The sequence below is a fragment of the Physella acuta genome, unplaced genomic scaffold (assembly GCF_028476545.2).
Source record: "Physella acuta isolate Inbredline_101_S28 unplaced genomic scaffold, ASM2847654v3 ptg000585l, whole genome shotgun sequence".
In the NCBI taxonomy this organism is placed as follows: Eukaryota; Metazoa; Mollusca; class Gastropoda; family Physidae; genus Physella; species Physella acuta.
Window position 1 is genome coordinate 287247 of NW_026732104.1, and position 14511 is coordinate 301757.

The 14511-nt window shown below is 31.0% G+C and overlaps 1 protein-coding gene across 1 annotated transcript in view; it reads right to left on the reverse strand.

Moving 5' to 3' along the window:
* Positions 1-6954: 6954 nt before the first annotated feature.
* LOC131947147 (uncharacterized) overlaps positions 6955-14511 on the reverse strand; it is a 63368-nt gene continuing 55811 nt past the window's right edge. The window contains exons 55-64 of the mRNA XM_059308255.1: positions 14324-14461; positions 13871-13984; positions 13091-13284; positions 12694-12832; positions 12057-12287; positions 10689-10802; positions 9529-9825; positions 9456-9488; positions 8821-9017; positions 6955-7736 (exon numbers count right to left, since the gene is read on the reverse strand). Coding sequence (XP_059164238.1) covers positions 7662-7736; positions 8821-9017; positions 9456-9488; positions 9529-9825; positions 10689-10802; positions 12057-12287; positions 12694-12832; positions 13091-13284; positions 13871-13984; positions 14324-14461 — 1532 coding nt within the window. The 3' untranslated portion in view covers positions 6955-7661. The remainder of the gene's footprint in view (positions 7737-8820; positions 9018-9455; positions 9489-9528; positions 9826-10688; positions 10803-12056; positions 12288-12693; positions 12833-13090; positions 13285-13870; positions 13985-14323; positions 14462-14511) is intronic.

A 14511-nucleotide genomic window follows, 5' to 3' on the forward strand; every position in this document is an offset into this window, starting at 1 on the left:
ACAGTAAGGCCATCACAGCTGATTAGCAAACAGCACGTGTCAGATGAAGAACTCACTTCTGTGACTGACGTCATGGCACGCGAGGTTCACGCAGGGCAGATGGGAGTCTGGTGTTTTTTAAACTTCGGCTGCAGTCAAACAATGTGCGTGTGTTCCCTGCTGGTCTGTGCATGTACACCTGTGTGTCTACGCAACACACTTGTGTCCACACTACATATTCATGACTAAACTTTACACATGTCTAAACTACACATCTGAATCTAAACTACACATATGAATCTAAACTACACATCTGAATCTAAACTACACATCTTAATCTAAGTGACATCTGAATCTAAACTACACATCTGAATCTATACAACACACCTGAATCTAAACTACACATCTAAATCTAAACTACACACCTGAATCTAAACTATACATCTGAATCTAAACTACACATCTGAATCTAAACTACACATCTGAATCTAAACTAAAACTACACATCTGAATCTAAACTACACATCTGAATCTATACAACACACCTGAATCTAAACTACACATCTAAATCTAAACTACACACCTGAATCTATACAACACACCTGAATCTAAACTACACATCTGAATCTAAACTACACATCTGAATCTAAACTACACATCTGAATCTAAGTTACACAACTGTGTTTACACTACATACATTTGTGGGTTATACAACACACCGGGGACTGTACTTTACAATTCCTTTATTACACATCAAAATCCTAATTACACACAACACTTGCGTGTTTATAAGACACAGTTGTGCTTAAGCTACACCTTAGGGCCTTAGTGACCTAGTCATATTTCCACATCACTATTTGGTAAATAAAGACTTTACGTTGCGCATGTGAAATAACGTAAGAGGTAATATCAGAACATGGAAGTTTGTTTTTTTTTATCACAAGTATTACGCAACACAACATTCGGCTAGAGTTAGATTTTAAAACGAAATCATTTTAGTCAACGAACACACCTTTCAGTGTGTGGAGGCGTGGGGTACGCAGTGTTTCTTCCAGACTTTTTTCTCGGGGGGGGGGGGCACTTGAAATTTTCGGGGGGGGGGGGGTGGGGCGGTAAACTTTCTTCGGGGGGGGGGGGGGGGCGGACGGCGGACACTGTTAAAACTATATATTTTCTATATAAATTATATAAATTTCGTTCGGGGGGGGGGGGGGGGGGCGGTAGAAATTGTTCGGGGGGGGGGGGGGAGCTGAAGAGATGCCTGGAAGAAACTCTGGGGGTACGGGACAAAAAAAAGTGTGTGGATTACCGTTAAGCCTGACCAGCTTCAACTAAAGCTCAGTGTTGTTCTATAGACTAGTAGATACCGAAAACTAAAAAGATTTTTAAAAAGAAGAACGGCCTTGATAAAATTGAATTTTTTTGTTGTTAGAAATTAGTGTCAATTTGGTGGGTAGTAGTGGCCATTTTGATGTTCGTGTAAAAGAATACTTTGTAGGAGGGGGAAGGAGGAGTTTTTAATAAAACGAATAACCTTTGAGGATCGTCCATTATAGACGTCACGTACCTGGAGAGGGACGGGGACTGTGACGATGTTATAGATTTTCGTTTATTTTAGACATATGCCGTTGTGTCTATTTTGGAGAAGGATTGAGCTTTGTGGCGTCAATTTTAAATGTTGTTCGACCTTTCAGGAAAAATTGGGGGTGGGGGGGGGGCATATACTGCTTTTAGTTGTCACATGTATACAAAATATCACGTGGTAGGCCTATAGCAATATCCCTAAACAAGAGCTTATGGCATTTTTTTTTTCTACCAACCATGCTACAAAACTGGCCAACAGTAGTTAAAGCTAATCCACGGTTTTAAAGGCCAAATACTAAAATCTGCCCAACATTTATTTTTACACTCGCTTTGACTTGCCAGTTAAAAAGTAAAAAATTATTAGCTCGATTCGAGCGAAAAATGTCTTGTTTATATTTTAAACAATTAGAAAATATCAGAGGCCTAGACAACGGGAGCAAGGGATCTAGAACACTTCTAAATAAGTTAGCTTTTAGCAATGGTACAGTCATGTCGCTATATGCTTAAAAAAAACAACCACTTACATTCGGAGAATCATTGCCCATATACAATTTTTCCATTAATACCATATTGGCTATATAAATATATATATATATATATATATATGTATATATATATATATATATATATATATATATATACATATATATATATATATATATATATATATATGTATATATATATATATATATATATATATATATATATATATATATATATATATATACATATATATATATATATAGTCTATATCTAAATGGACTTTTTTTTATATGCCCAACAATTACAAATTCCTGGGACATGCTTCTGGCAAATCATACCAACCTACAAGTGTATTTATTCTCAACTGAATGTGCACTTATTTAGCAAACTATCAATGTCAAAAGAGATGATCTATTAGCTGTACTTGCCACTTTATAGCACTATGTACATATCTGCAGAGCATCCTAGATGATAGTGTTATATAATTTGTGTACAAAATGTACACATATACTTTAAAAATAATTGTCAAATTTTGTGTGCATGTGATTGTATGAATATATATATATATATATATATATATATATATATATATATATATATATATATATATATATATATATATATATATATATATATATATATATATATATATATATATGGATAAAACATTAGGATAGTAGGTACACTATTGCATTTTTTTTTCTCTTAATTACACTTGTTTTTACACACAAGAAAGACTCTGCTACCATTATTTTCCATTTGATTGAGATCATAATTTATCAATCAATTCAACTATTTGTATTAATTGAATGTAACCTATCAATGAGTGCCTTGTTACGAACTGTTTTTATGTGAAAACTGTGGTTATTTTCTTTCTTGCATTATGTCACATGACTTTGTTTTGTTTTCCTTAAATGCATTCTCAGAGTGTTGTTATTCTATGCACATGATAACTGCACTGTCTTGGATATATGACTGTTATAATCTTTAGCTGGGATTTTTATTCGAATATTATTAGGTTTTTGTTTTTAATCAGTGTAAGGGGTTGTTATGTGTACAAATAGATAGGTGTTGTTCTTGTGTCTTAGTTGAACAACTGTTATCTATTTCCGTGATATGGAAACACCAATTTAAAATAAATTTAATTTCAGATGAGAATGGGGAAAGCAAGCTTGTATAATATAGAGTGATTGTGTGCCAAATAGTCAAAATAAATGTGGCCAAATTTATGTAATATTTTATTGACAACTTTTTTTAATAGTTGAACTTTAATTAGCTTTTTAATTAAAAATGTCTAGGAATCATAACACAGCTTAAATTTATATGAAATTCGTTAAAAAAATGAAAATGAATTTTCATTTTAATTGAGATTATGACAATTTGAAAACCTGATTATTTGAAAATTAAAGTTACCTAATATCTAGTTTTGTTTGTAAAGGTAATAAATTTAAGAAAAAAAATTAATTGTGAAAAAAATGGTACTTTCAATATTTAGATTGTTTTCTTTTGCTAATTCATCCAAATCCAAATTTTTAATAAACAATTCAGCTATTAAAAAATCTCTTTCCAACAGAAAGCTTGAACTCATGTTTCTTAACTGGCAGCAAAGTGATACTGTTAGTTCACACGAGTTTCTTGATTTCAAAGGTTTTAGTTTGTCTTGTGACTGTCATTTTGACTTTTCAATGGTAGTTCACACCTGACTGTGATTGAGTGATTCCCCTTGCTAAAATGTCAAATGTCCAACATGTTATTCATGTCTACAGATATTGTTTAAAAAAGGACAAAGAGACAACTGCCATTAAAAATAATAATTGATCATTATTATATTAATAAATTAAATAAAAATGAATGGTAATGTAAACCACTGGTAACATGAAAACTTGCCTTCTTCACATAATTCTTCCTGAGTCTTTTCATGAATAGAGATACTTCTTAAATATATTTCATGATGTTTCCATGCATAGTTAAAATACTCAATTATTTTAAAAAATATTTTAAAAATAAAATTTAATCAGCATCTTTTTTCTCATTAGGGAAGCAAATAATTTTTTTTTTAATTCTCATAGTTGAGTGTAAAGACTTCTAATATTTCAATAGAAAATAATTTGGCTTAACCTAAATATAGATTGCTGATAAAATAAATGGATGTTAATGGTATAGAAGTTATTTTCTATAAGATGTTAATGGATGTAGTGGTTTCCATTTAAAATCAAATTTGTATGTTTAATTAATGAATTTTTTTTACATAATACAATTTAATTATTTGTATCCCACAATATATAAATGTTACTATGTCCTGCAACCTAGTAGTAACCTTTAAGTCGTTAACTATTTTTTTTGTAGATGAGATAGCATGGCATCACTCTTGTAATTTGCGTTTTGTTACTTATTTATTAGAGGTTTGTTTTTACAAAGCTAATTTTCATTGTTTAAAACTATATTTTTAACTACCATTATTGTTTGAATAAATGACAACACAAAATTCTACTAATGACAACTTGTGGTGATAGAGTAGGATCACAGAATATGGGACCAAGATCCACATTTTATAATTTTTTTCAAAAGATAAATAAAAAATTGATGAGAAAAATATGAACTATAACAGTTTTTATTATTATATTTTTTTACACCAACACTTATAGATATTGCAAACAAAAAATTTTTTTCATAAAAGGTTTCAAAATTTTAAAGACAAATGTCACCATCATTGTTGTTAATATTTCTAGTAATGATAACAGTTGCTGGAAATCCTTTATTAGTGATAATGTCTAAAAGTTTAGTCATTTATTTGTTACATTGTTTAAAATTGTTATTTTCTTATTTATAGATTGAAATAAATTTTCTAAAGGCTGTTTGAAGTAATCTGGGTAAATTATGTTTTTTTTATTTATATGTGTGCAATATTAGTAATTATTCATACATTAGTATTACACTTATGATAAAGGAGATTTGCTTTCAATTAATTAAAACATTTTAAACGTTTTATTTAATTTTTGCTTTAACATTGCTTTTTAAATTTTATTAAAACTTTTCCTTTACAGCTGTTTGATGTGCAATCATTATCTATTTTTTAATTATTTAAATCACTAATTAGATGGTTGATTTTTTTTAAAATAACATAACTGATGTATTTAAAAAATTATATCTGTAAATATATTTAGACCATTTTTTGTGATCTGACATTTGTGATGAAGCCTGCTAAGTGAATGGTATTTAAAAGAAATCTGTTGATTAGCTTTTTTGTAAATTATCGTAAATTTTATATTATGTAATTTATTTGTTGAAGGCTGAAGTAATTATTTTTCAAATATTTAAAAGTGATAGAAAAAAGCCTTACTGTTTTCAGCAAAATATATGAAAGGTTTTCTTTTTAAGTGGATAAAACTAGTTATGTTTTAAATGTGTTTATATGGTCATTATGTTTTCTTCCGAAAGAGTGTTTTTTAAGTATATTTATAATATTTTCTAATGTTCTTGTAAACTCCAGTATTTAGAATGTATGGTACCCAGCACAAATTCCAGTATATAAAATGCATTAGGTCTCTGATTTAGCTTTTAAGGATCAAAATCTAGTGTTTGATTCTTTTATAAAAAGGGGAAGCTACTAAAGACAAAATGTTAATGCAAACAGCTAGTTAGTATAATTTTTATAAGAATAATATAAACTATGAAATATATTCCCCATATATACTCCATTTGAATTATGTATTTATATTTTTAAAAGGATATTTAATCATTCTTGTAATTTAATCCATTCAATAATCCAGTAGTCAGTTGAGTGATTTTAAATTTTTTTTTTTTTAAAGTGGTCTAGGCAATCTGATGGTGTGAAAATCTGTTAGGTTTTGAGGTAAAATGACTAACATATCAATTTTTTAACCAGCCATCACCACAGTTTAGCCTTGTATATAGAGATTAAAATCTTGTTTTATAAGTGAGGCGTGTTTGGGCCTTATGATAGTCTGGTTGAATAAAGTTTTGAATGTTACAATGAGCATTTATTTTTCTTGAACACGATCTTTGTGTGAAAATGTTCAGTTCAAAGTTTATTGAATCAAAGGCAAGTTAGATTCAGCTGTTGTATTAGTTTATTAATTTATTCTAATTTGCATTTTTTTTTGTGGTCAAGTTTACTCAAAACTAAGAAAAAAAGATTGCTTTGTAAAAACAAAATGCTGACTCATTAAACTTGAACTAATGTAACAGCTGTATGACTGGAACATATGACCGAGAACTAGAAATTGTCATGTCATGGATTGCTTTTTTGTATAGTGCCAATTTTAGCTTTTTTTTTCTCAATTTCCAAATGTAAAGAATGTCCCCCACACTATAATAACACTTATTATGCAGGTTTTGTTCCTGATTAATTTTTTTTTGTAAGGAATGGATTATTAATGGTATTTATAATTACATAGAAAATGTTACTGGAATAGAAGTGTGAATCCAATTGCATGAAGAGGTGGATGAGATTGAATGAAAAAAATAATAAACATAATAAAATTTAAATTGCAGTATTAATGGATTTTTTGTTGTTTTTATGTGTGATGAAAGAGTTGATGAGGGTGTTGATATGATGTGGGTTGTGATGGTGCTGTGGCTCCATCTGTAAAGGCTGGTGTTTAATATTAGTTCTCTGAAATAGCTCTTTATTATTGTCATCTTGATCAACCATGTCTTTATATCATTATTATATACAATATTAACTCACACTGGTTGTGATAAGAAACTGTTAAATATAGTATGGTGTATGCAATACTCTATAGCAGTGTTTGAATCATTATACTGAAAGCTGTGTCCCTGAATACTTGTATAATAAGTCTCACTGATTACAAAGAATAAGTTTTTAAAAGATTACCTATTAATTAAAGGCTACTATTGTGAAATACAAATGACAACTCAAAGACATAAGATTCCAACAAAATTTATTGCATAGACTAAACCACAGCTATGAGAAAGAGTGTTCAGCTGATGCGTGATCAGTCGATGTGTTCAATCTTCTGTAGCATTATTTGTTTCAATTCATTTGGTTAAAAGAAAGTTTTTGTTAAGAAATAAACAAATTTGGTTCGTACTACACTAATGAACTTTGAGTTACATACATTTTATATACAAAATTTATGAACAACAAAACTTTAATTATAACTAATTAATCATTATTGAAACATGAAGAGTAGCTTTTTTTAAACTCTATAGACTATAATATAAAAGATCTCTTCCTTTTGAGCAAACTTCTTCAGCAGTCACATTTTAAAAAAATAATAATTGTTAAAAGGCATATATTTTCAATTAAATATCTTTTTTTTAAAACACGACTTATTTTTTACAAAATTTTATATCCAGAATTAGTGCAAAAGTATGAAGCTAGAAATTTAGATTATTATATTATTAATTAAGAGTCAAATTATTTGAGTGAAATAATGATTATGTACTCTGAATTGACTAGAAACTGAAATATTTAAAAATGAAATACTTTAGCTTTTATTTTACAAATGATAGACAAGACTGACATCCCCATTCACACACTGAATCTGAGCATATTCATTTCACACTCTCAAGGCTTAAGCAGATTTCCATAGGAAATTAAGGACACAAAGGTACAGCTGTGATGCTGTTTAATCTAGCATCTTCTTACAGGCTCCTTCAACAATCTCTTGTTTGATATTCTCCAGATCAGTGAAGTCATTTGCCTGAAACATTTGGACAACCATTTGTAAGAGGAAGTACAAAATGATATACAGAAAAAAAACTGGAATAATTATTAAAAAGTACTAGACTTAAATAACAGAGCTAACACATAAATTAGTCATCAAATAGACCTATATATTTTCAGTAGCCCATACCAGATGAGTGTTCTCATTGGATGCTAGCTTCTGGCATTTATTAGCTTCCCAACTGGCTTTATTTATTCAACTACAGTTTATTTCTAGAACACCTTGCATTAACCCACTAATAAGACATCTATTTTCACGACCATTATTTCTCCAATACTTGTTCGGTCTTTATTTTTGTCAATAACAAAACACTTAATTAAAACTACCATCAATGAAAAAGCTATTCAATAATTTTAAATTTTCTGTAATTTCAAGGTGAACTTTAAAAATAATTATAATGTTTATCATCATCTTTTCCTGTTCATGCCCAAGACACATGGGGCAGATGACGTAGAGTTTATCTGTTTCGTAGACCTTGGCATATGAGGGATAGTGTAGCCAGCCACCTTAGTTTTCCCTAATGTGAGTTAAGTACCCATCAGCGCTGGGCGGACTCAGGGACTTTCTACTGACTTGAACCTGGACTCAGACTCAAGGCTTTCGGGTTAGTAGTTTAGCTCTCTACCGCTAGACCACACCGTCTTATATAATGGTTATAGTATACAATGCAAGAAGCATCATTACAACACAATCTAACACAGCCATAGTCAAGACATCATCTGTAGGACAAAGTAAAAAGTAAAGTTCCCTTTTCAAACCTGACGGCCTATAGGGCAAGTGAAGTAGAGTTCACTTGTTTCTGTGACCTCGGCATATGAAGAGATAGTGGTCAGCACTATGCCCAGTCGCCTTTACTTTCCCTTACGTGAGTTAGGTACCCATCAGAGTTGGGTGGACTCAGGGACGGTCTACTGACTTGAACCCAGATTTGAACTCGAGACGGACAGGTTAGCAGTCCAGCTCTCTACCGCTAGACCACTCCGTACCCCCCACACACAGTATGGCGCTACTTATTTCTGTAAATTCAATTCAATTTTTTCAATTAGAAAATACAACTTACAGTGTAGACATCCCCTGCAGAAGATGCAATAGCCTTAATTTCAGCATAATCTTTCAGCCCAATACCAATGGTGATTACTTTGGCATCTTTTCCCTTCAGATCTTCTGCTGCAGGGATAGTGTCCATGTAGTTGAGATTACTCTGGCCATCGGTCAATAGGATGGCAATGTTTCCAGCTGTTACACGATCCCCTAGGTCTAGACAAATTAAAGAAATTGCACTTGTCAAAATTTTTACTAAAACAAAAGTTTAGAAATTTTATTAGAACTGTGTACAGCCAGGAATTTATACAAATATTAATTGGCATCATTATAATACAAAACAATTAGAAGTTAAATCAAAGCAACAAAAATGTATTAACATTAATAACAAACAAAAAGTTCAAAACATGAATGTCAATATGCAATTTACACATAAAACTAATATCATTATCTAAATGATTTTATTTTTTATTTTACAGTAGGCCTGTTCTAAGACTGCCCGGCTTCCAAGAATTTTTTGTACCAGAAATAAGAAGTTACTGTAATTGATAAAACAAATTGAAAGTTTGGGTATCCTAGTAACCTTGTTACAAGGCTGGTCAAGAAACAGCCTGTCACAGCCCCCCCCCCCCTCCCCACCCCAGCAAAACTCACCAGACTGGTACAGATTAATAGCTTGTCTCAGCCCCCCCCCCCCCCCCCCCCCCCCCACCCCAGCAAAACTCACCAGACTGATACAAGTTAATAGCTTGTCTCAGACCCCCAGCTGTGTTGGTGGATCCTGCGGTGTAGACTGTGGTCTCTACAGCGTTGATTACATCCTTATGGGTGCCGTATCTGCTCAAGCTGAAGGCTGTCTTCACCTCTGTACTGTAGGTAACCAGGGCAAACCTGTGTTCAGTTCCGCCAACAGTCAGGTCAGTCACCAGCGCTGAGACAAACTTGAGCATCAAAGCAAAGTTCCTGGGTCCTACACTGGAGGAGGAGTCCAGTATGAAGATGATGTCCTTGTTTTCCTGGCAGTCTAAGGGAGAGTTTCAAAACCATTTGAACACATGATGGTAAGATAAAATAGATAAATGCTCAATGGCAATCTAAAGGAGAGTTTCAAAACCATTTGAACACATGATGGTAAGATAAAATAGATAAATGCTCAATGGCAATCTAAAGGAGAGTTTCAAAACCATTTTAACTCAGAACAATAGGATAAAATAGATTAATGCTCATGGGCTATCTAAAGGAGAGTTTCAAAACCATTTTAGCACAGAACAATATGATAAAATAGATTAATGCTCATGGGCAATCTAAAGGAGAGTTTCAAAACCATTTTAATTCAGAACAATAGGATAAAATAGATTAATGCTCATGGGCAATCTAAAGGAGAGTTTCAAAACCATTTTAATTCAGAACAATAGGATAAAATAGATTAATGCTCATGGGCAGTCTAAAGGAGAGTTTCAAAACCATTTTAACTCAGAACAATATGATAAAATAGATTAATGCTCAATGGTAATCTAAAGGAGAGTTTCAAAACCATTTTAATTCAGAACAATAAGTTAAAATAGATTAATGCTCAATGGTAATCTAAAGGAGAGTTTCAAAACCATTTTAACACAGAACAATATGATAAAATAGATTAATGCTCAATGGTAATCTAAAGGAGAGTTTCAAAACCATTTTAATTCAGAACAATATGATAAAATAGATTACTGCTCATGGGCAATCTAATAAGCATAGTCACAAGTCACAACATAATTTTAACACACATGTAAAACAAAATACAATTAATCAACAGTAATTATTATGTTGTGAACTTCCCTCTAACAGACAAGGCCCACCTCTCAGAGCCTGCCACATTAAACTGACGTAAAAAAATGAAAGACTTACTGAATTGACAGAGCTCTCCAACATAACCAGGTAAACATTCACATGAAAATTCACCCACTCCAGCCACACATGTTCCTCCATTCTGGCAGGGACTTTCCAAACAAACATCGTCATCTTAAAATAGAAAGCAGTATTTTAGTCATAAACAAACATCGTCATCTTAAAATAAAAAGCAATATTTTAGTCATAAACTAACATTGTCATCTTAAAATAGAAAGCAGTATTTTAGTCATAAACAAACATCGTCATCTTAAAATAGAAAGCAGTATTTTAGTCATAAACAAACATCGTCATCTTAAAATAGAAAGCAATATTTTAGTCATAAACAAACATCGTCATCTTAAAATAAAAAGCAATATTTTAGTCATAAACTAACATTGTCATCTTAAAATAGAAAGCAGTATTTTAGTCATAATCAAACATCGTCATCTTAAAATAGAAAGCAGTATTTTAGTCATAAACAAACATCGTCATCTTAAAATAGAAAGCAATATTTTAGTCATAAACAAACATCGTCATCTTAAAATAAAAAGCAATATTTTAGTCATAAACAAACATCGTCATCTTAAAATAGAAAGCAGTATTTTAGTCATAATCAAACATCGTCATCTTAAAATAGAAAGCAGTATTTTAGTCATAAACAAACATCGTCATCTTAAAATAGAAAGCAGTATTTTAGTCATAAACAAACATCGTCATCTTAAAATAGAAAGCAATATTTTAGTCATAAACATCGTCATCTTAAAGTAAAAAGCAATATTTTAGTCATAAACAAACATCGTCATCTTAAAATAAAAAGCAATATTTTAGTCATAAACAAACATTGTCATTTTAAAAATAAACAAACATTTTAGTCATATACAAACATTGTCATTTTAAAAATAAAGCAAATATTTTAAGTGTAAGCCATAGTAATATTAAGTTAAATATGTTCTTAACTTTAATAACTTATCAATACTTTCTTGAATAAAACAACAATAGCAATGTTAAGCTAAACACCAATATGTTCTTAAATTTAATAACATTATCAATATTAAGCTAACATATAACTATGTTCTTAAATAACAAGAGCAATATTAAGCTAAACACAAAAATATGTTCTTAAATTAAATAACACTAATATTATGCTAAACATAAAATTATTTCTGTAAATTAAATTACCATAGCAATATTAAGATAATTATGTCAATAAGACCTTATATTAAAAAAATGACAGCCATGATAAGATAATCATATCAATATGTTACAAGAGAAATAACATCTATTATGATTTTAATAATTTTAGAAAAATGGGAGGGTGGGTTAGAGGTGGGAGAAATGTGTAGTTTAAGAAGTAACAAGGCCAAAAGTTGCTAACTGTGAACCTACCTCTGCAAGTACCCTTAATGAGTTTATCAGAAATATCCCACAAATTTTCCCAATTTTTCAACCTGAAAACGTTATTTTCAGGTGGTGAACTGGCAATTCCTTTCAGCTCCCAGTCATCAGCAATGTCAACACCAATAGCAAATACGTGAATTCCCTGCTTGCGGGCCAGTTCTGCTTCAGGTAAAGTGGCTTCATGATTCACATTGGACATGCCATCTGTGATCACAATCACTGAGAGAAGAAAGTTTGAACATAAATAAACACTGGAAATCTCTTTTAATTCTGAAAACTGCATAGTTGAATAGAAAACTGTAACGCAAGTTTAAAAAACCCAGTTTGTTTATTTTTTAATTATATTAAAAATAAAGTAGTTTTTACTATTTTGAATAGTGTAAGAAATTTTATTTTTGTTTAATTCTCCCTTAAAAAAAAACTTCCTTTTCAAAAGATCAACAATCTTCTTAATGAGTTAAAAAAAATTTAGTTGTAGGACAAAATACAATTTAACTATCCATAAAACTTTTACAAACAATTTTAGATTGTTGTAATTAATCTTTAAAATAATTAATTTATCTAATTATTTTTCTTTATAAGCAAAACAACAATATATAATTTTGACATAAGAAAGATAACTCACAGAAATCTGGGACATTTGGTCTGTTTCCTTTATTGATAGAAAACAAGCTGGACCTTACTAGTTTGATACCAGATGCAGTGTTTGTGTTGCCATACTCATAGGAGATGCCACTGATAGCAGCTTGAAGTTTTCTCTTGTCCTGACAGACACAAGGTAAAGCAATAGCCAGATTTTTAGATTAACATTTTGTTTAGGTTAATAGTGGCATACACAATTCAGAATATATAGATCTAAACCGTACAAAGTCAAAAGTAAAAAATGTGGGTTTACAGCAAAAACAGAACAAATAATTTACATCTTTCAGCTATAAATCCGGGGGACTTTAATAAATTTTAGCCTTTTATTATTTCTTTCATCAGTTAAGTAAGATATCAAGAAAAAAAAAGAACCAACCAACCTGGAATGAGTTGAGGTAGATTTCAGCCCTGCTGTGTTGACTGAATGTAGCCACACCCACTTGAGTGCTAAAGGGGCCAATGTTGAAATTGTCAACAATGTCGTGGATGTAATCCTTGATGCGACGGAAATTTTCTGCACCAACACTACCACTGGAGTCAATGAGGAAGACCACATCAGCTTGGTCGTTACACGCTGAAATTAGTGTTTGAACATTATCAATTTAATGAAGAGTAGATCACACTGAAATTTGGGTTTGAACATTATCAATTCAATGAAGAGTAGATCACATGCTGAAATTTGGGTTGGAACATTATCAATTCAATGAAGAGTAGATCACAGGCTGAAATTTGGGTTGGAACATTATCAATTTAAAGAAGAGTAGATCACAGGCTGAAATTGGGGTTGGAACATTATCAATTTAAAGAAGAGTAGATCAAACACTGAAATTTTGGTTGGAACATTATCAATCTAATGAAAAGTAGATGTTAACAACATAGAAATTGATTCCAACAAAGAGATTAAATAAATCAAAGATGGGTTTTATTAACTGCTTTATGTCACTACATTTTTTCGAACATATATCTAATTTAATCATTATTACGTGTTGATGTATTTAAAAAATCTCAATTAAGAACAAAAAATTTCAAGATCGTTTAGTCTTTTTAGTTATGAAAAAAGTATCTAATGCAAAGCAATATTAAACTATTTAAACTATTTTTAGAAAATTAGTTTCTGTTCCTCACCTAACATGAAATCACAGCTAAGGGAAGTAACTCACCGTTTTCACAATTCTTGCCAGCATAGCCAGGTTTACATTGGCATACATAGGATTTCTGTCCATTTTCACAAACACCTCCATTCTCACATGGATTAGCTTTACAAGCATCTTTTGCTGTAAAATTGAAAACAAAATAATTTTAGCCAATGACAGGTTTTATTACAAATTGTAATCTCTTATGCAAACTAATAATAAATATACTTAGATATTGAGATAGAAAAGTTTGGCTTAAAAAATACATAGGCCTGTACAATAAAATTTTGTGGGTTTTTTTAAAGTGACAATATCATTGGCTATAATCATCAATATAATAGGGCCCAGTAGCTTATTTGCTGGAAAAAAATTTCAGACATTAACTAATCTTTATTATTTGAGAATAATTAAAGTCAAAGAAGATTAAGACTTAATTTAATCTATCTGCTGGCTTATTGAAAGTTTTAAATTAGATTGTACCTTCACAGAAGAAATTTAAAAAGTTTTCAGCAAGTGTATCCAGGGTTTCAGCCTTATCTGTCAAGTAGGCGTTGTCGCTAGCTGGAGAGGACACCGCGGACTCCATCATCTGCCTGTCACTCTTGCTGAGACCAACACCTACAACAAAATAAATCATCTTGTTCAATTCCAAAACAAGACTTTTTTTA